Below are 23873 nucleotides of genomic sequence, written 5' to 3' on the forward strand. Positions count from 1 at the left end.
TAGACAACAACAGACACGACACCCCTTTGTTGTACCCCCACCCCCCCAGGAGGCCAAAGCGGCCCTTCTTTCTGTAGAAAGGCCAGTTCCCGGGGTTGGCGGGTTAGGGTAGGCGGCTCCCCTGGGCTTGCCCCAGGTCAGTTCGTAACAAGTTCGCTGTTATATAGCCTTGTGTTAGTTGTTATTGCTACGAGGGGCCCCCCGTAGGCCTCGGGGTCACTGATCCATAATTTTATTTATAATATCACTCATAAAGTGGTTATTAGACTCGTCATGTAGTTGTATGTAGAGGTGGTTCTAGGCCCTGGGTCAGTCCCCCCTGTATAAAGGTACGCCGGTTATTAGCGTTGTTTCTTTATAGAAGAGTTGTATGTGCTTGTAGAGCGGGTTTAGCGAGCCCCTGGCCCCGGTCAGTGTAAAGGTCCCAGTAATATACGCTTTATTGCTTAGCAGTGAGCAAGTACATAGCTAGTAGCTGGAGGTGTCACCCATGTTAGCTAAAGAGTGCGCTATGATCCCAGCAGTTCGTATTGTAGAGGGCTACCGCGGTAGAGGCGACCCCAAAGGGCTACGTCGCACATACGATTAGTACTATATGCAGTGTTCATTGTAGATACGGGGAGCTTAGGTTGTACTACTGACCGGCGTCAGCTAGACTATAAGGCTCTAAAGCCCCTCTTACAAATACTAAGGCCTAATATAGGTATATCAGTCGTGTACTTGTCAGTATTGGACGCGTATACTAGACGGCTACCGGGGTCAGTGTCAAAGGTCCGCGTTATATAAGCTTGTACACTTCGCCTTACAAATACAACTAAACCTACAGCAGGTTTACAGCGTTGAGCCGCCGGCTAGGGGTCAGCTCGCTAAACCCGGTGGCTCTGGTACTATGTCAAGTGACTATTGATAGAGGGCGTAGGGCTATAGGCCAGGTCCGCTGTAAAGGTACACTGACCCCAGCCGCAGTCCGCCTAAGATCCTATCATAGTATTGTATAGTAGTACAGGAGGCTTAGGAGCTGGGTCTAGTGTAAAGCCTGGTATACATCAGGTATTCGTACAACTCTATACTACCTTTACACTGACCCCAGCCCTAACCCCTCTAACAAGACAACTATATACCACCTTTACACTGACCCCAGCCCTAACCCCTCTACAATACAACTACATACCACCTTTACACTGACCCCAGCACTAACCCCTCTACATACAACTATATACCACCTTTACCACTGACCCCAGCCCTAACCCCTCTACAATAAACTACATACCACCTTTACACTGACCCCAGCCCTAACCCTCTACAATACAATATATACCACCTTTACACTGACCCCAGCCCTAACCCCTCTACAATACAACTACATACCACGTTTACACTGACCCCAGCCCTAACCCCTCTACAATACAAACTACATACCACCTTTACACTGACCCCAGCCCTAACCCCTCTACAATACAACTATATACCACCTTTACACTGACCCCAGCCCTAACCCTCTACAATACAACTACATACCACCTTTACACTGACCCCAGCCCTAACCCTCTACAATACAACTATATACCACCTTTACACTGACCCCAGCCCTAACCCCTCTGCAATACAACTACATACCACCTTTACACTGACCCAGCCCTAACCCCTCTACAATACAACTATATACCACCTTTACACTGACCCAGCCCTAAACCCTCTACAATACAACTACATACCACCTTTACACTGAACCCAGCCCTAACCCCTCTACAATACAACTATATACCACCTTTACACTGACCCAGCCATAACCCCTCTACAATACAACTATATACCACCTTTACACTGACCCCAGCCCTAACCCCTCTACAATACAACTATATACCACCTTTTACACTGACCCCAGCCCTAACCCCTCTACAATACAACCTACATACCACCTTAACACTGACCCCAGCCCTAACCCTCTACAATACAACTATATACCACCTTTACACTGACCCCAGCCCTAACCCCTCTACAATACAACTACATACACCTTAAACACTGACCCCAGCCCTAACCCCTCTACAATACAACTATATACACCTTTACACTGTCCCCAGTCCCTAACCCCTCTACAATACAACTATATACTACCTTTACACTGACCCCAGCCCTAACCCCTCTACAATACAACTATATACCACCTTTACACTGACCCCAGCCCTAACCCCTCTACAATACAACTATATACCACTTTACACTGACCCCAGCCCTAACCCTCTACAATACAACTACATACCACCTTTACACTGACCCCAGCACTAACCCCTCTACAATACAACTATATACCACCTTTACACTGACCCCAGCCCTAACCCCTCTACAATACAACTACATACCACCTTTACACTGACCCCAGCCCTAACCCCCTCTACAATACAACTACATACCACCTTTACACTGACCCCAGCCCTAACCCCTCTACAATACAACTATATACCACCTTTACACTGACCCCAGCCCTAACCCCCCTACAATACAACTACATACCACCTTAACACTGACCCCAGCCCTAACCCCTCTACAATACAACTACATACCACCCTTAACACTGACCCCAGCCCTAACCCCTCTACAATACAACTATATACCACCTTTACACTGACCCCAGCCCTAACCCCTCTACAATACAACTATATACCACCTTTACACTGACCCCAGCCCTAACCCCCTCTACAATACAACTCTATACTACCTTTACACTGACCCCAGCCCTAACCCCTCTACAATACAACTATATACCACCTTTACACTGACCCCAGCCCTAACCCCTCTACAATACAACTACATACCACCTTTACACTGACCCCAGCACTAACCCCTCTACAATACAACTATATACCACCTTTACACTGACCCCAGCACTAACCCCTCTACAATACAACTACATACCACCTTTACACTGACCCCAGCCCTAACCCCTCTACAATACAACTATATACCACCTTTACACTGACCCCAGCCCTAACCCCTCTACAATACAACTACATACCACGTTTACACTGACCCCAGCCCTAACCCCTCTACAATACAACTACATACCACCTTTACACTGACCCCAGCACTAACCCCTCTACAATACAACTATATACCACCTTTACACTGACCCCAGCACTAACCCCTCTACAATACAACTATATACCACCTTTACACTGACCCCAGCCCTAACCCCTCTACAATACAACTACATACCACCTTTACACTGACCCCAGCACTAACCCCTCTACAATACAACTATATACCACCTTTACACTGACCCCAGCACTAACCCCTCTACAATACAACTCTATACTACCTTTACACTGACCCCAGCCCTAACCCCTCTACAATACAACTATATACCACCTTACACTGACCCCAGCCCTAACCCCTCTACAATACAACTACATACACCTTTACACTGACCCCAGCACTAACCCCTCTACAATACAACTATATACCACCTTTACACTGACCCCAGCCCTAACCCCTCTACAATACAACTACATACCACCTTTACACTGACCCCAGCCCTAACCCCTCTACAATACAACTATATACCACCTTTACACTGACCCCAGCCCTAACCCCTCTACAATACAACTACATACCACGTTTACACTGACCCCAGCCCTAACCCCTCTACAATACAACTACATACCACCTTTACACTGACCCCAGCCCTAACCCTCTACAATACAACTATATACCACCTTTACACTGACCCCAGCCCTAACCCCTCTACAATACAACTACATACCACCTTTACACTGACCCCAGCCCTAACCCCTCTACAATACAACTATATACTACCTTTACACTGACCTCAGCCCTAACCCCTCTACAATACAACTCTATACTACCTTTACACTGACCCCAGCCCTAACCCATCTACAATACAACTATATACCACCTTTACACTGACCCCAGCCCTAACCCCTCTACAATACAAACTCTATACTACCTTTACACTGACCCCAGCCCTAACCCCTCTACAATACAACTATATACCACCTTTACACTGACCCCAGCCCTAACCCCTCTACAATACAACTACATACCACCTTTACACTGACCCAGCACTAACCCCTCTACAATACAACTATATACCACCTTTACACTGACCCCAGCCCTAACCCCTCTACAATACAACTACATACCACCTTTACACTGACCCCAGCCCTAACCCCTCTACAATACAACTATATACACCTTTACACTGACCCCAGCCCTAACCCCTCTACAATACAACTACATACCACGTTTACACTGACCCCAGCCCTAACCCCTCTACAATACAACTACATACCACCTTTACACTGACCCCAGCCCTAACCCCTCTACAATACAACTATATACCACCTTTACACTGACCCCAGCCCTAACCCCTCTACAATACAACTACATACCACCTTTACACTGACCCCAGCCCTAACCCCTCTACAATACAACTACATACCACCTTTACACTGACCCCAGCCCTAACCCCTCTACAATACAACTATATACCACCTTTACACTGACCCCAGCCCTAACCCCTCTACAATACAACTACATACCACGTTTACACTGACCCCAGCCCTAACCCCTCTACAATACAACTACATACCACCTTTACACTGACCCCAGCCCTAACCCCTCTACAATACAACTATATACCACCTTTACACTGACCCCAGCCCTAACCCCTCTACAATACAACTATATACCACCTTTACACTGACCCCAGCCCTAACCCCTCTACAATACAACTATATACCACCTTTACACTGACCCCAGCCCTAACCCCTCTACAATACAACTACATACCACCTTTACACTGACCCCAGCCCTAACCCCTCTACAATACAACTACATACCACCTTTACACTGACCCCAGCCCTAACCCCTCTACAATACAACTATATACCACCTTTACACTGACCCCAGCCCTAACCCCTCTACAATACAACTACATACCACGTTTACACTGACCCCAGCCCTAACCCCTCTACAATACAACTACATACCACCTTTACACTGACCCCAGCCCTAACCCCTCTACAATACAACTATATACCACCTTTACACTGACCCCAGCCCTAACCCCTCTACAATACAACTATATACCACCTTTACACTGACCCCAGCCCTAACCCCTCTACAATACAACTACATACCACCTTTACACTGACCCCAGCCCTAACCCCTCTACAATACAACTATATACTACCTTTACACTGACCCCAGCCCTAACCCCTCTACAATACAACTCTATACTACCTTTACACTGACCCCAGCCCTAACCCATCTACAATACAACTATATACCACCTTTACACTGACCCCAGCCCTAACCCCTCTACAATACAACTCTATACTACCTTTACACTGACCCCAGCCCTAACCCCTCTACAATACAACTATATACCACCTTTACACTGACCCCAGCCCTAACCCCTCTACAATACAACTACATACCACCTTTACACTGACCCCAGCACTAACCCCTCTACAATACAACTATATACCACCTTTACACTGACCCCAGCCCTAACCCCTCTACAATACAACTACATACCACCTTTACACTGACCCCAGCCCTAACCCCTCTACAATACAACTATATACCACCTTTACACTGACCCCAGCCCTAACCCCTCTACAATACAACTACATACCACGTTTACACTGACCCCAGCCCTAACCCCTCTACAATACAACTACATACCACCTTTACACTGACCCCAGCCCTAACCCCTCTACAATACAACTATATACCACCTTTACACTGACCCCAGCCCTAACCCCTCTACAATACAACTACATACCACCTTTACACTGACCCCAGCCCTAACCCCTCTACAATACAACTATATACCACCTTTACACTGACCCCAGCCCTAACCCCTCTACAATACAACTATATACTACCTTTACACTGACCCCAGCCCTAACCCCTCTACAATACAACTCTATACTACCTTTACACTGACCCCAGCCCTAACCCATCTACAATACAACTATATACCACCTTTACACTGACCCCAGCCCTAACCCCTCTACAATACAACTCTATACTACCTTTACACTGACCCCAGCCCTAACCCCTCTACAATACAACTATATACCACCTTTACACTGACCCCAGCCCTAACCCCTCTACAATACAACTACATACCACCTTTACACTGACCCCAGCACTAACCCCTCTACAATACAACTATATACCACCTTTACACTGACCCCAGCCCTAACCCCTCTACAATACAACTACATACCACCTTTACACTGACCCCAGCCCTAACCCCTCTACAATACAACTATATACCACCTTTACACTGACCCCAGCCCTAACCCCTCTACAATACAACTACATACCACGTTTACACTGACCCCAGCCCTAACCCCTCTACAATACAACTACATACCACCTTTACACTGACCCCAGCCCTAACCCCTCTACAATACAACTATATACCACCTTTACACTGACCCCAGCCCTAACCCCTCTACAATACAACTACATACCACCTTTACACTGACCCCAGCCCTAACCCCTCTACAATACAACTATATACCACCTTTACACTGACCCCAGCCCTAACCCCTCTACAATACAACTATATACCACCTTTACACTGACCCCAGCCCTAACCCCTCTACAATACAACTATATACCACCTTTACACTGACCCCAGCCCTAACCCCTCTACAATACAACTCTATACTACCTTTACACTGACCCCAGCCCTAACCCCTCTACAATACAACTATATACCACCTTTACACTGACCCCAGCCCTAACCCCTCTACAATACAACTACATACCACCTTTACACTGACCCCAGCCCTAACCCCTCTACAATACAACTATATACCACCTTTACACTGACCCCAGCCCTAACCCCTCTGCAATACAACTACATACCACCTTTACACTGACCCCAGCCCTAACCCCTCTACAATACAACTATATACCACCTTTACACTGACCCCAGCACTAACCCCTCTACAATACAACTATATACCACCTTTACACTGACCCCAGCCCTAACCCCTCTACAATACAACTACATACCACCTTTACACTGACCCCAGCCCTAACCCCTCTACAATACAACTATATACCACCTTTACACTGACCCCAGCCCTAACCCCTCTACAATACAACTACATACCACGTTTACACTGACCCCAGCCCTAACCCCTCTACAATACAACTACATACCACCTTTACACTGACCCCAGCCCTAACCCCTCTACAATACAACTATATACCACCTTTACACTGACCCCAGCCCTAACCCCTCTACAATACAACTACATACCACCTTTACACTGACCCCAGCCCTAACCCCTCTACAATACAACTATATACTACCTTTACACTGACCCCAGCCCTAACCCCTCTACAATACAACTCTATACTACCTTTACACTGACCCCAGCCCTAACCCATCTACAATACAACTATATACCACCTTTACACTGACCCCAGCCCTAACCCCTCTACAATACAACTCTATACTACCTTTACACTGACCCCAGCCCTAACCCCTCTACAATACAACTATATACCACCTTTACACTGACCCCAGCCCTAACCCCTCTACAATACAACTACATACCACCTTTACACTGACCCCAGCACTAACCCCTCTACAATACAACTATATACCACCTTTACACTGACCCCAGCCCTAACCCCTCTACAATACAACTACATACCACCTTTACACTGACCCCAGCCCTAACCCCTCTACAATACAACTATATACCACCTTTACACTGACCCCAGCCCTAACCCCTCTACAATACAACTACATACCACGTTTACACTGACCCCAGCCCTAACCCCTCTACAATACAACTACATACCACCTTTACACTGACCCCAGCCCTAACCCCTCTACAATACAACTATATACCACCTTTACACTGACCCCAGCCCTAACCCCTCTACAATACAACTACATACCACCTTTACACTGACCCCAGCCCTAACCCCTCTACAATACAACTACATACCACCTTTACACTGACCCCAGCCCTAACCCCTCTACAATACAACTATATACCACCTTTACACTGACCCCAGCCCTAACCCCTCTACAATACAACTACATACCACGTTTACACTGACCCCAGCCCTAACCCCTCTACAATACAACTACATACCACCTTTACACTGACCCCAGCCCTAACCCCTCTACAATACAACTATATACCACCTTTACACTGACCCCAGCCCTAACCCTCTACAATACAACTATATACCACCTTTACACTGACCCCAGCCCTAACCCCTCTACAATACAACTATATACCACCTTTACACTGACCCCAGCCCTAACCCCTCTACAATACAACTACATACCACCTTTACACTGACCCCAGCCCTAACCCCTCTACAATACAACTACATACCACCTTTACACTGACCCCAGCCCTAACCCCTCTACAATACAACTATATACCACCTTTACACTGACCCCAGCCCTAACCCCTCTACAATACAACTACATACCACGTTTACACTGACCCCAGCCCTAACCCCTCTACAATACAACTACATACCACCTTTACACTGACCCCAGCCCTAACCCCTCTACAATACAACTATATACCACCTTTACACTGACCCCAGCCCTAACCCCTCTACAATACAACTATATACCACCTTTACACTGACCCCAGCCCTAACCCCTCTACAATACAACTACATACCACCTTTACACTGACCCCAGCCCTAACCCCTCTACAATACAACTATATACTACCTTTACACTGACCCCAGCCCTAACCCCTCTACAATACAACTCTATACTACCTTTACACTGACCCCAGCCCTAACCCATCTACAATACAACTATATACCACCTTTACACTGACCCCAGCCCTAACCCCTCTACAATACAACTCTATACTACCTTTACACTGACCCCAGCCCTAACCCCTCTACAATACAACTATATACCACCTTTACACTGACCCCAGCCCTAACCCCTCTACAATACAACTACATACCACCTTTACACTGACCCCAGCACTAACCCCTCTACAATACAACTATATACCACCTTTACACTGACCCCAGCCCTAACCCCTCTACAATACAACTACATACCACCTTTACACTGACCCCAGCCCTAACCCCTCTACAATACAACTATATACCACCTTTACACTGACCCCAGCCCTAACCCCTCTACAATACAACTACATACCACGTTTACACTGACCCCAGCCCTAACCCCTCTACAATACAACTACATACCACCTTTACACTGACCCCAGCCCTAACCCCTCTACAATACAACTATATACCACCTTTACACTGACCCCAGCCCTAACCCCTCTACAATACAACTACATACCACCTTTACACTGACCCCAGCCCTAACCCCTCTACAATACAACTATATACCACCTTTACACTGACCCCAGCCCTAACCCCTCTACAATACAACTATATACCACCTTTACACTGACCCCAGCCCTAACCCCTCTACAATACAACTCTATACTACCTTTACACTGACCCCAGCCCTAACCCATCTACAATACAACTATATACCACCTTTACACTGACCCCAGCCCTAACCCCTCTACAATACAACTCTATACTACCTTTACACTGACCCCAGCCCTAACCCCTCTACAATACAACTATATACCACCTTTACACTGACCCCAGCCCTAACCCCTCTACAATACAACTACATACCACCTTTACACTGACCCCAGCACTAACCCCTCTACAATACAACTATATACCACCTTTACACTGACCCCAGCCCTAACCCCTCTACAATACAACTACATACCACCTTTACACTGACCCCAGCCCTAACCCCTCTACAATACAACTATATACCACCTTTACACTGACCCCAGCCCTAACCCCTCTACAATACAACTACATACCACGTTTACACTGACCCCAGCCCTAACCCCTCTACAATACAACTACATACCACCTTTACACTGACCCCAGCCCTAACCCCTCTACAATACAACTATATACCACCTTTACACTGACCCCAGCCCTAACCCCTCTACAATACAACTACATACCACCTTTACACTGACCCCAGCCCTAACCCCTCTACAATACAACTATATACCACCTTTACACTGACCCCAGCCCTAACCCCTCTACAATACAACTATATACCACCTTTACACTGACCCCAGCCCTAACCCCTCTACAATACAACTATATACCACCTTTACACTGACCCCAGCCCTAACCCCTCTACAATACAACTCTATACTACCTTTACACTGACCCCAGCCCTAACCCCTCTACAATACAACTATATACCACCTTTACACTGACCCCAGCCCTAACCCCTCTACAATACAACTACATACCACCTTTACACTGACCCCAGCCCTAACCCCTCTACAATACAACTATATACCACCTTTACACTGACCCCAGCCCTAACCCCTCTGCAATACAACTACATACCACCTTTACACTGACCCCAGCCCTAACCCCTCTACAATACAACTATATACCACCTTTACACTGACCCCAGCCCTAAACCCTCTACAATACAACTACATACCACCTTTACACTGAACCCAGCCCTAACCCCTCTACAATACAACTATATACCACCTTTACACTGACCCCAGCCCTAACCCCTCTACAATACAACTCTATACTACCTTTACACTGACCCCAGCCCTAACCCATCTACAATACAACTATATACCACCTTTACACTGACCCCAGCCCTAACCCCTCTACAATACAACTACATACCACCTTAACACTGACCCCAGCCCTAACCCCTCTACAATACAACTATATACCACCTTTACACTGTCCCCAGCCCTAACCCCTCTACAATACAACTATATACTACCTTTACACTGACCCCAGCCCTAACCCCTCTACAATACAACTCTATACTACCTTTACACTGACCCCAGCCCTAACCCATCTACAATACAACTATATACCACCTTTACACTGACCCCAGCCCTAACCCCTCTACAATACAACTATATACCACCTTAACACTGACCCCAGCCCTAACCCCTCTACAATACAACTATATACCACCTTTACACTGACCCCAGCCCTAACCCCTCTACAATACAACTACATACCACCTTTACACTGACCCCAGCCCTAACCACTCTACAATACAACTACATACCACCTTTACACTGACCCCAGCCCTAACCCCTCTACAATACAACTATATACCACCTTTACACTGACCCCAGCCCTAACCCCTCTACAATACAACTATATACCACCTTTACACTGACCCCAGCCCTAACCCCTCTACAATACAACTACATACCACCTTTACACTGACCCCAGCACTAACCCCTCTACAATACAACTATATACCACCTTTACACTGACCCCAGCCCTAACCCCTCTACAATACAACTACATACCACCTTTACACTGACCCCAGCCCTAACCCCTCTACAATACAACTATATACCACCTTTACACTGACCCCAGCCCTAACCCCTCTACAATACAACTACATACCACCTTAACACTGACCCCAGCCCTAACCCCTCTACAATACAACTACATACCACCTTAACACTGACCCCAGCCCTAACCCCTCTACAATACAACTACATACCACCTTTACACTGACCCCAGCACTAACCCCTCTACAATACAACTATATACCACCTTTACACTGACCCCAGCCCTAACCCCTCTACAATACAACTACATACCACCTTTACACTGACCCCAGCCCTAACCCCTCTACAATACAACTATATACCACCTTTACACTGACCCCAGCCCTAACCCCTCTACAATACAACTACATACCACCTTAACACTGACCCCAGCCCTAACCCCTCTACAATACAACTACATACCACCTTTACACTGACCCCAGCCCTAACCCCTCTACAATACAACTACATACCACCTTTACACTGACCCCAGCCCTAACCACTCTACAATACAACTATATACCACCTTTACACTGACCCCAGCCCTAACCACTCTACAATACAACTACATACCACCTTTACACTGACCCCAGCCCTAACCCCTCTACAATACAACTATATACCACCTTTACACTGACCCCAGCCCTAACCCCTCTACAATACAACTATATACCACCTTTACACTGACCCCAGCCCTAACCCCTCTACAATACAACTACATACCACCTTTACACTGACCCCAGCACTAACCCCTCTACAATACAACTATATACCACCTTTACACTGACCCCAGCCCTAACCCCTCTACAATACAACTACATACCACCTTTACACTGACCCCAGCCCTAACCCCTCTACAATACAACTATATACCACCTTTACACTGACCCCAGCCCTAAACCCTCTACAATACAACTATATACCACCTTTACACTGACCCCAGCCCTAACCCCTCTACAATACAACTATATACCACCTTTACACTGACCCCAGCCCTAACCCCTCTACAATACAACTATATACCACCTTTACACTGACCCCAGCCCTAACCCCTCTACAATACAACTATATACCACCTTTACACTGACCCCAGCCCTAACCCCTCTACAATACAACTATATACCACCTTTACACTGACCCCAGCCCTAACCCCTCTACAATACAACTATATACCACCTTTACACTGACCCCAGCCCTAACCCCTCTACAATACAACTATATACCACCTTTACACTGACCCCAGCCCTAACCCCTCTACAATACAACTATATACCACCTTTACACTGACCCCAGCCCTAACCCCTCTACAATACAACTCTATACTACCTTTACACTGACCCCAGCCCTAACCCCTCTACAATACAACTATATACCACCTTTACACTGACCCCAGCCCTAACCCCTCTACAATACAACTCTATACTACCTTTACACTGACCCCAGCCCTAACCCCTCTACAATACAACTATATACCACCTTTACACTGACCCCAGCCCTAACCCCTCTACAATACAACTACATACCACGTTTACACTGACCCCAGCCCTAACCCCTCTACAATACAACTCTATACCACCTTTACACTGACCCCAGCCCTAACCCCTCTACAATACAACTACATACCACCTTTACACTGACCGCAGCACTAACCCCTCTACAATACAACTATATACTACCTTTACACTGACCCCAGCCCTAACCCCTCTACAATACAACTCTATAATACTAGGTTTTAGTGTGTTTGAATCTGCTCTTTGACTAACTGTGTTCTCTCTCTCTCTCTCTGTATGTGTGTTCTGTGTGTGTGTTTTGTGCAGAGGGACACAGTGATCTCCTTCGGTGGCCAGAGTGTCCAGAGTTGTGCCCTGTCCGATGCTCCTCTCATGGACTATGCCCATCGCTGTGACTATGTCTACGAGGTGGAAGGTGACTGTGTCACAGAGAGATCTGGCCCCACTTACAACCTGTGTCAGGTTTAGGAGAAACCTGTTCCCTGTTACAACCTGTGACCTGTGTTACAAAGAAACCGGTCCCCGGCTGCAACCCGTATCACAGAGAAACCAGTCCCCTTCTACATGCTGTCACAAACAAACCCGTCACCTGCTACAAACTGTTTGGTCTGAGACACTTTCACTGGACAGACAGCAGGGGGCACTGCCCGCCTTCAACACAGAGAACTTTCTATTTACATGAATATACATAGAGTTGTCCTGATATCAATGGCTTTGGACTGGGGAATTACAATGGGACTGGGAAACAACCCTGCACTGAAACAGAGTTTGCACTTTTCTGATGTGCATTTATCAGGAGTTGACTGTGATGTCTTCATAATTCTCTCTGATGGATCAGTTGGTTGATGATGTGCTCACACCACTAATTGTTGTGTGGTTGATTCCCGCACATGCAGTAAGTCGCTTTGGTTAGTGTCTGGTAAATGTTCAACTTTTTGCTGTCTGATGATCACACCTGTGCCATGATGAGGAAGCAGGTTTTCCTCATTGTTTTGTGACTGGCTATCTAGGCTACTGTAACCTACCAGTGACAGGGACTTATACAGTAGGTCCACTAGGGTGCATGTTATGTCCGAGTCAGTTTTCCTTCTTTAGCTCAATGCAGATTCCACTCAGGACACCATTTTGGTGCCACAATGTACTGCAGCACAGCGCACTTTAGGCAACCAGGTGGCATTATGGACACCATTTTGGTTCAATGTACTGGTGACTGTAAAGACAGATGACAAGCACTTTCACAGAGTTTTTTGAAACCTTGTTTGGTATCAGAATGGTTATGGATACTTGTATGAAGATACGATATTTAGGGCAGGAGTATTCAACTCTTACCCTGTGAGGTCTGGAGACAGCTGGTTTTCTGTTCTACCTGATCATTAATTACACCCATCTGGTGTGCCAGGTCTAAATCAGGCCCTGATTAGAGGGGAACAATGAAAACATGCAGTGGAACCGACTTCAAGGTCCAGAGTTGAGTTTGAGGGTTCTAGAGATATAACAGTAGTTTAACACAAATGTGAGTGACTATTGATTTAGTCATAGTTTATTTAATTTAAAAAAAAATATGGTTTAAACTTAAAATGTTGCATTTGCACATTTTTCTTTTGCAGTCAGGTTTTGGAGTTGCCTTAAAATGTTCTCAATAACCAGTCACCGTTGCTGAGAATGTTGCAACCATGAAAGTGCTGAAATTGACAGAACTTTATACTGAAAATGTGTTTAAATATAGTCAGTGACTAGGGGTAAAACCTCTCATCGTTACCTCTGTCAACCTAATTATAACAAACACAGAATGGTTAACTGATATTTCAATGTCTTATTGGTAGATTTACAGTAGATTTCACTGTAATGTACATCTTTGACCACCTAGGATCTGGAAGAAACTTCTCAAAATGTTTTTATATACACATGAAAATTACTTTGGTGTACATGCAAGATACTTGTCTTGTACATTGTTATTTTCTAATCAAATTTGAAATGTAATGATTTGAGCATAACTTTTCCCCCACCTCACAGTACACACAATAAGCCAAAAGGACGATCCTGCTGAGCTTTATAAAGCTTACAGATATTTTATTCAAAGTAATTGTGTGTTAGACTGGTTCTGAACAGGCCTTCATTCAAAACCAAACAGGAAATCAAAATGAATCCACTAAAAAAGTCAAAAGGAACACACTCAAACACAAAAAATGTACAAACATGTAAAACTACATACAAGTCAAATAAATGACATCTTTGTGCCTCCACTGCTGTTGTCACGTTCTTCCATCTCTCCCACATACATTAAGGCTAAAAACAGTTAACCATAATCTATTTACTCCAGTAAACCCACTAGCATTTCAACATAGTAGCACTCTGAGAAGCTAGCAAAGCAAGAGCTGATTAGTAGAACTCAATAGAAATATATCAAAAGGATGAGAACAAAGAGTCAAGCAAGTGGAACACTCCCCCTCTAGTGCCATTTCTGGTTCAGAATAACCAGTAGTAGCGTTTCTTTTAAAAGACCCACCACGTATTGCATGCAGTCTGTTCAGTACTGTTCCATGAGAAACTTCAATCTTCTTCTCCTTAAAAAAAAGAATAGTGACTAACTTGAGGCCTACAGAGAGGATATTCCTGTGACAGGAGCGGTATTTTTTGTCCACGTGTGGAAGCTAGTAAGGCTTTACAGATCTGAAGATAGAAGACAGAGATCACAACACATTTAGAAGAGAGAATTATCAAGTTTGGTTTCTAGGCTGTTCCCAGAACCCAGATTAAGACTACTCCTGGAAATAAAATCATCCTCAATGGAGAATCTCTATTGAAAGTCCAGGAGACAAGCCCCTAATTTTCTAAAACAAGTGTCACCCATTATGGTGAAGGTTAGGACTGTGTAAGGGTAAACTGATCCTAGATCTGCTGCAGCAGGAAACTTCTAACTAAAGCCAGTTCTCTGATCCTGTGTTGTGGTGCTGCTGTAGTCAAGTTATTTACTCTCCAACAGACTACAGTACTACACCCTCAAACCTACATAGAAAATGCCTTAGTGATGAAAAGTGCACAAACAAGTTGTTAAAAACAAATGTAGGAATATACGCTTGATGTAAAACCAACCGCCAGTCTTCTTCCTGAAACATCACTTGAATATGCCTGGGTTTAGCTTTTCTTTAACCCAAGTTTTTCAGTTATTGCACATTTCTAAAATGGCAGACAGTTTCTCAGGATGACTGTTTGTTGGCTGCAAGGCAGATCAAAGGTCCATCAGTGACAAACTGCCTCCTGCAGTACCTGTATTAGAACAGACTATTCCTTATGGGTTCATCAGTAACTCCTAGATCCTATTAACACGAAACAAGACTTTGTACCTCAACTGGAGGACTCCCATCTTTGAAACACTGAAAGGCCTCCGCCTCATGTTTCACACACAAGTTGGAATGAAAATAAGGCCAACGTCTGAGGTGTTTTACGCTGGAGATGGCATCCTCCTGCCCTTCAGACCATCTTAGAGTCTAGCTAAACCTTATGATGTTGACCATTCAAACATCCTGTAATACCCCAATGGGAGTGGGGTGAGTAGTGTCATCATAACAGCAGTCTGGTGTCTGTAGCTTCCCTCAGCTCCTACAATCAAAACAGAAAACCACAAAGAAAATCCACAAACCAAAACCTGAATAAAAGAAACAAAACCAAAACGTTGAGTCAAATCTAAATAAAATTTAATGATTGCATGTTCAAAGTAAAACAATCAAAACAAAAAGGACCAAAAACAAAACAAAAATCTATACCAACAAAAATAAATCACAAAGGCCGTAAATTCTTCTTTAGCTCGAGATGAGCAGTAAAAAACAAAAAACAACTCTTTAACTCTCCGATCAGTAGTCTACGCTTCGACGAAAAAAAGAAAAGTTAGTCTCTCAGAAAGAAAATTCAAGAAAAAGATAGAGAAAACTTTTTTTTTTTTTTTTACAAAAACAGCAAACTGGATGAGAGCGAGCTGTGTTGCCCCACTCTGTTAGATTCAGCCTTTGTACCGGTTGTTCAGATGTCCCAACTACTACTGGTGAGGGGAAATTAGTCATAACGGTAAGCATCTTCCCTATTCACAAAAGCTTCTCAGAGGACTGAATGCTGATCTAGGATCAGCTCCTCTGTCCATATAAATCTTACTTATTAATGATCTAGAAGGCCAAACTGATCCTAGATCAGCATGTGAATACAGGCCCTGGGATCATATCCTTCCATTTCTTTGGTCCTTCTTAAACATGTTCCTACTTTAAAATCTCCAGACCTTTTTTTACATGGCCCCTCAGAGAGTCAACTTTTAAAAGACCCCCAAAACGGGACACACACGCTGCTATGTAATGGTACCATCCAGTACCTAACGTGCGGTGTATAAAACTGAATCCGCAAGGTGAGAGAAGACCAATGTATGGTTTACGTCAAAACAGCTGACTATCGCTCTGACATTATATAATAAGGATTTAAAAAGTGCTTTCCTTTTAAAATGGCTGGAGACAGTGGATGGCTTGACAGGATGGTTAACTTAAGGCATCTATGTCTACACTGGAACCAGCGTCTAAGACAGCATGCTTCCTCCTACAGTGGGGGACTAGACGTATGAATGTGGTGCATCCTTCTCCAAGTCCCTACCGTGGTTCTACTATTCATATGGCACATAGTGACACTAGTTTAGTCTCAGAGGAAAAACAATCTAGTCTTGAATTGTGAAATTGGTCACCATATCAGGATAAACATTGAGAACTGCGTTTGGAACATCCCAAAGCATGAGTAAAAAAAACAAGAGAAATATCAAACTCAGCCTAGACTCTCTGTTAGACTAGTACAAAGATGCAGAGTGAGAATGGGCTTAGTGAGAACGCTAAAAACAAGTTTGTTTTGTCAAACTGAGGCAATTTACCCTCCATATTAGAAGCCTAGTGTGAGGTTTCTCTCCTCCCTCTATCACCTCCCCTCCCTCTTCTCTCTCTACTTGTGGCCTTTGCTGGTCTTGAACGACACCTGTAGGATCTTGTCCCCGAGGCGGTAACCGTTGAGGCTGCCGATCGCCATGGCGGCCTCCTCGTAGTTCGTCATGGTAACAAAGCCGAAGCCTTTGCACTTGTTGGTATTGAAGTCGCGGATGACCTTGACGTTGGTGACGGCGCCGAAGGGCCCGAACATCTGCCACAGGATGCCCTCGTCAGCGTCCTGGCCCAGGTTGTAGATGAAGATGCACCAGCCAGAGGTGGCGTTCCCCGACACACTCACCCCAGACATACCGCTCATATGGTCCACAGACATCGGCGAAAACCTGGGGGAGGACAGAGGGGGATAGGGTTACCACTGTCTCTCTTCACACTCATTTTAGAGAACCTGAGAGGGGACAACGTTTCAGTGTGTGTGTGTTACCTGAATCTCTGAGCCTGGTGGTGAACTGGCCCTCCAAAGCGTCGTCCCTGGTTGTGGTAGAGCTGAGATATGAGCTGAGTGTTCTTGGCCTGGTTGGGGCTGGCAGCAAACTTCACTGTGATTGGCTCAGCGGATCCGGGGGGTTTCTGTCCGTTCAGGTCTTTGATGGCGTCCTCGGCCTCCGCTCGCTTGTCAAACCGGATGAACGCCACCCCCCGAGACAGGCCTGGGAAAAGAAATTAACAGGTTCAGCTGAGAGACAGACGAACACAGCGAGACCTGGTTCTAGAGTGTGTGTCTGTGTGGTCCTACCCGAGGCCTGGTCGACCAGCACACGGGAGTTGATGATGCGTCCGTAGCGAGCGAACATGTCCTCCACGTCTTTCTGGGACATGGTCTTGGGCAGGCCACTGATGTACAGGTTGGCGTCTTTAATGGTGTCAGAGCTCGGCCGCGCATATGAAACCTAACACCAGAGGGCAGCACAGAGCACATTAAACACCACTGACAATATCCTCAGTACTACACACTGATTACACACAACACTGAATTATATCTAGCCAGAAATGAGAAATTACTTTGAAATAAAAGTGGATGTTGGAAGGTTGTTTTTATTATGTTTGTATATTTTTATGCAATCTTGGCAAATTAATGTTTTGTAATTGCCTTATGTTTTGAATTTACAAAAACATGAGTTTACTTTTATAAAGCCTTCATGAGTAATGTCTCCAAAACTAGAAAATTAAAAAGTGAAAAAAGGTGCCTTGACTGACCATTGTGGCTTTTACGTAGAAAAACTATTCCCTTAGTAAACCGTGGTGGGCAATATCGAAGTAGGAGTTTCCAAGTTTCAAAATGACGTAAACTACTATTATAGTACCAAAATCAACATAGGGAAAAACATTAAGGAGTGTGTTTTTTCTCTCTCGTACCAAACCAAATAAAAAGTTCCAAACTTAAAATCATAAATGAACGTGTAAAAATATCAACCTGAAGTAGTGGTGCTGAATAAAGAAATGTAAATAAAGTTTAGTCCTCAATAAGGCTGAAAACACGGTTGCACTTCTCTACTCCATCCGTCAGAAGTGGGGCCAGTGATCTATCAGACGTTGTCTTGTCCTGTCTAATATAGACCCATACTAACGCCGATTCCCAAATCCAACCCTGAACCACTGGCACCACATGCCCGTCTGAAACGAATGGGTTGGTATTAGCAAAGGGAAAAGAACGGCTAACATAACACCATATTGCTAATACCCACACAATCCTTTCAGATCCATAGGAGGGCCTAGGAGGAAGCGTCTAGGGGTGGATTTGCCGGTCAGCCTCAGTAGAGAAGGGCTAGTTTAAATGACATGACATGGTTGGGTTGACACAGTACTGTAGGAACACCTTATTGCACGTTACCTTGATAGTTTTAGACTGTAGCCTTAGTCCATTCAGAGTATTGATAGCTCTTTCTGCATCGCTAGGGGTAAGATAGTTAACAAATCCGTACCCTAAACTGTGGCCTAGAGAAAAAAAAGGAAAACAATAAAATAAAAAAAACGTTGTATAGTTTCAAATAAATCGGCACACTGGTCAAATAAATGATTCAACAAAACAAATCTACACAATGCATGCTGGTCGTAAAACAAGTAACAAAGAAATAGGCTTCAACCAAACTGGACTGTTTTCCTGGAATAAGGAAAGCCGAGCCCCTCACGGACAGATCGAGAGCATGGGTAAATATCTACACCAACAGCCTTATACAAAAAAACACAACTATTTGGAATACCTCGATTATCAAGTTTAGGAGGACAAATGTTCAAATTGCAGCGAGACATAGTCCTAGGCCTAAACAGAACATATGACATGAAGCTGTTTGCATAGATACTACAAACATCTCACCACAAAGTTACTAGTGAGCATGTCAAAGATGTCTGTCTCATCAGCAGTTCTCATACACCTACAAGAGGCAGACAGGGCAGTACACCAGTTACTCTACACACTGACTGGTTGGCTTGAACAAACATGTTATGGAGGTGCGCTTCGTAAAATTTCAACAATTATGGGGGTCACCACGGTGTGTTAAAAGGTACCCGAGTCGTGTTCAGTAAGACGCAACACAGCAAAAATGTTCACCAAACACGCCCCTGTAAAATGTGAGCCCTACACACAGACCAACTCCTCCATCCATTCTACTCCAAGGTCAGAGGTCACACACCTGTAGTGCATTGTGGGACAAGGTGTTCTGTACCTGCCACTTTGTCCCGTATGAGCTTGGCGGACTCCACCTCGCCAATGCTGCTGAAGAGGCTGCGTAGCTCGTCCTGGCTCATGCTCTGGGGAAGGTAGTTGACTATCAGGTTGGTCTTGGCATCCGTCACCTCATCTCCTCCTCCCATGTGATCCTCGTAGCCGTTGGACATGTCATACACCTCCTGGGGAGGGAGGGAGGGGAGAGAGGGGGCACAGTTTAGGAAGAGAAAAACAGGCATTCGGAAGTAAACCAGCATGGCTGAAACGTCAACGGGATGCAGACTTTAAATCATTAAAGGAAAACAATATATAATTTTCGTACAATTCTACATGCAACATTGTAAACATAGCATCCTAATCTACAGAGCCTAATTACGCCTCAGATTTAGGAGCACCATCGTGGCTGGTAGCAGTGACTGTAGCTCCTCTAACCCACAAGTTAATCAATCATCTGCAGTACTTTTACAGCCAGACTCAACTCTCAGCTACATAATCATGGACCACACGTCATTTTTTTAAACACACCTATACCCAGCCAACCCCGACACTGCTCTGGGACAAGAGGTTGAGATCCAGAGACCACAAACGTCACAGAACATTGAGATGATTCTGTTGTGTAGAATGGAGAAACTCCCCGTCAGCCCCAACACATTTCATTTATTTCTGCAGCATTCTAAATCACTTCATCCCACTGACAAGAGTTCTAAACCAGGGGTAACCAACCATTGCTTCCGGAGAAGATTTGAGGCGTTGATTAGTAGAATCAGCCATCATGGATGTTAGAACAGGCCTTGTGAGCAAACGCCTGCTTACCCAGCAGGGGTCACGTTAACGCAGAATTCTGCATTTTTCACGCAGAAAATAAAAAAATGTGTATCTTGCTGCGTTTTGTAAAAGCAAATGTAAAAAGCTTATTGTAATTCCTGCTCGGTATCAGACAAATGCTTCCGTTGCACTTCTCCACTCAGATGAGATTTCGCGAACGGGCTTTATTTGAGCAGACAGCACTGACTGATGTGTAGCTACTTCTCTCCGTTACTTTTCTAGGTGTAGGCTCATTTTCTCCGGTAAAACGCAACGGTTTTATGGTAAAATGCTCAATTAAATTGAAGCAAAACATTAGGAAATGTACCTGGCTACATTCTTTCCCCCCGATCACTCTAGTGAAGCAACAACAAAAAACAACTTTCAATATAAAACTCAGGTGAAATAGTTTAAAATACATTTTTTCTGGTCTGCGTTTTGAAAATGCAGATTTCTGAACTCCAACGCGACCCCTGCCCAGTGGGAAGAGGGTTAGCTAGCTGCTACCACCGATCTGAACATTGCATCCCCTTGACCAGGCCTCAGTGCTGTGTTCTGACAGCCCCTCTGAATGGAGCTCTATCTGATTGTGTATTCTGTGGGGTAAGACAGTTAGCCATCCAGCAGGCCCTTGGATGAATGAAACTCCTGTATTTCACTAGTAAACATGATGACCAATACTGATGGGTCTGACTACAAGGATCATTTCTATGCCTTTTTCTCTACTTACGAGATATTAACATATTGGTATAAATATGTATTATAAGTGTAGATACTCAAACACTTCCTCTTATGATGCTTGTGTATAGAGTGATATTGAAACCCCAGTGTTTAAATCAAATAAAATCTTATTGGTCACATACACATCGTTAGCAGATGTTCATTCGAGTGTAGTGAAATGCTTGTGCTTCTAGTTCCGACCGTGCAATAATATCTAACAAGTAATTTAACAATTTCACAACAACTACCTTATACACACAAGTGTAAAGGAAAGAATAAGAATATGTACATATAAATATGGATGAGCGATGGCCGAACGGCATAGGCAAGATGCAGTAGATGGTATAGAGTACAGTATATACATATGAGATGAGTAATGTAGGGTATGTAAACATTATATAAAGTGGCATTGTTTAAAGTGACTAGTAAAATCAAATTTTTTTATTAACAATGCATTTGAAAACCATGGGCCAAAGCATAACATATTAATACAATCTGATTAAATAGCTAGCTAGATTACAGTTGTTACAATATAATTACTTTAGGACTGATCTAGATCCTCCCCCAATGGGAAAAGTCATACTCACTTTTAGGTACCTGATGTGGCCTCTTCGAACAGCCATGAAGACCCCTCACTGCTCCCAACGCTGGAGGAGGTATCACAAACAAAATAATGTATATGGGACAAACAAAAAAATAATAGGGGTGAAGAGGAGGTAGGGTTTGTTTTCAAACAAAATGAATAATGAGCTAAACAAAAACGAAACGGTAAATTGGGTCTCCCCCTTCTGACGCACCTGTGAAGAAGAGCAGAGCATTCTTTTGTTAGTCCCTGAGTGGCTAACTAACCTACGACCACTGAGTTATTACGACTATTATCTTGATTACTTATGATGTGGCATGTTTAGTTAGCAACTAGACTGTACACAGACGGTAGCTAGCTAGCAAGTTGGCGAACTAACGTATTAGCTAACTACTGTAGCTAGATTTGGCCTGTTTGTGGCTAAAGTTACCACATCGCGCACTACTGTAGACAAATAAGAGCAAAACATTCAAAACCGTAACGTTAGTTACTAGTTTGTGTGAGCTAGCTAACGTTAGTAGATATGTATATAGCTCGCTAGGTACTAACAACTATTTACGCAAGGGGGCGTGAACACGTTGGTTGCTTACTAGCTGCCTAGTTAATAACTAGTTAGCACCAGCTACTACTACTTTCCTAACTGCAAAAGGAAGAAAATAACATTTGCTAACGCAAAGCTAATGGACATTGCCCAGCTAATTAGAGAACACATTGTTACAGGAAATCGTTAGCTAACTAGGCCATATGGCCACCGTTCCCTTATTTTCGCGAGCTTATGTTGAAAGCGGTCCCTCTCTCGCACCTAAAACCCCGACACCCTGCTCAGGGCCTTGTTAGCTAGTTAGCCACCTAGCTAGATTAGCCAAACTGGGGGAAAAAAATTGCTCAAATATCATTCTATCTGTGGTTAGCTAGCTGGCACTGGTGGGGCCTCCAAACCTGCATGGCTGGCATTCGGCTTTGTTATAGCAGAGCGAAATTGTAAATCAACAACTGGATTACTATAATATAGCTAGTTCGACAACCATATAGCTAACTTACCAGCTTTTTGTCCTTGGTGCTGTTCTTTCGTTCCGTTGTTTTAGCTAGCTAACGTTAGCTGACAGCTCCTTCTCGAAGGCACCAAAATCAAGGGAGGACCGGTGACGAAGGCAGTTCCACGCCCACCTCTGCAAATGATTTGTTACT

At 44.6% G+C, this 23873-nt stretch overlaps 2 protein-coding genes across 4 annotated transcripts in view; one reads left to right on the forward strand and one right to left on the reverse strand.

Annotated features, from left to right (window-relative positions):
• LOC120033247 (excitatory amino acid transporter 5-like) overlaps nt 1–13417 on the forward strand; it is a 37818-nt gene extending 24401 nt beyond the window's left edge. Inside the window, exon 9 of the mRNA XM_038979523.1 lies at nt 13256–13417. Within this exon, the coding sequence (XP_038835451.1) occupies nt 13256–13417 (162 nt within the window). The remainder of the gene's footprint in view (nt 1–13255) is intronic.
• A 1575-nt stretch (nt 13418–14992) lies between these two features.
• Nucleotides 14993–23846, reverse strand: LOC120033749 (ELAV-like protein 1). 3 transcript variants are annotated; one of them, XM_038980202.1, is made up of 7 exons: nt 23727–23846; nt 22690–22899; nt 20577–20760; nt 19745–19848; nt 18650–18803; nt 18338–18563; nt 14993–18239 (listed from the first exon to the last, which is right to left on the reverse strand). In XM_038980202.1, the coding sequence occupies exons 2-7, from the start codon at nt 22723–22725 to the stop codon at nt 17915–17917; spliced, it is 1029 nt and encodes a 342-aa protein (XP_038836130.1). In that variant the 5' UTR covers nt 22726–22899; nt 23727–23846; the 3' UTR covers nt 14993–17914. The 3 variants fall into 3 exon arrangements, with proteins under 3 accessions (XP_038836130.1, XP_038836129.1, XP_038836131.1); XM_038980201.1 differs by having other exon boundaries at nt 20544–20760; XM_038980203.1 differs by lacking the exons at nt 19745–19848; nt 22690–22899; nt 23727–23846 and having other exon boundaries at nt 20577–20688.
• Nucleotides 23847–23873: the final 27 nt, after the last annotated feature.

The sequence above is a fragment of the Salvelinus namaycush genome, chromosome 40, assembly GCF_016432855.1.
Source record: "Salvelinus namaycush isolate Seneca chromosome 40, SaNama_1.0, whole genome shotgun sequence".
Lineage (NCBI taxonomy): Eukaryota > Metazoa > Chordata > Actinopteri > Salmoniformes > Salmonidae > Salvelinus > Salvelinus namaycush.

Excerpts from the sequence above, each read along its gene's own strand:
- LOC120033749 (XM_038980201.1), bottom strand. The coding sequence starts at position 22,725 with ATGGCTGTTCGAAGAGGCCACATCAGGTACCTAAAA. Across the intron at positions 20,761-22,689 it reads GCCACATCAGGTACCTAAAA|GAGGTGTATGACATGTCCAA; the intron begins GTGAGTATGACT and ends CTCCCTCCCCAG. Across the intron at positions 18,804-19,744 it reads TACAGTCTAAAACTATCAAG|GTTTCATATGCGCGGCCGAG; the intron begins GTAACGTGCAAT and ends CTCTGGTGTTAG.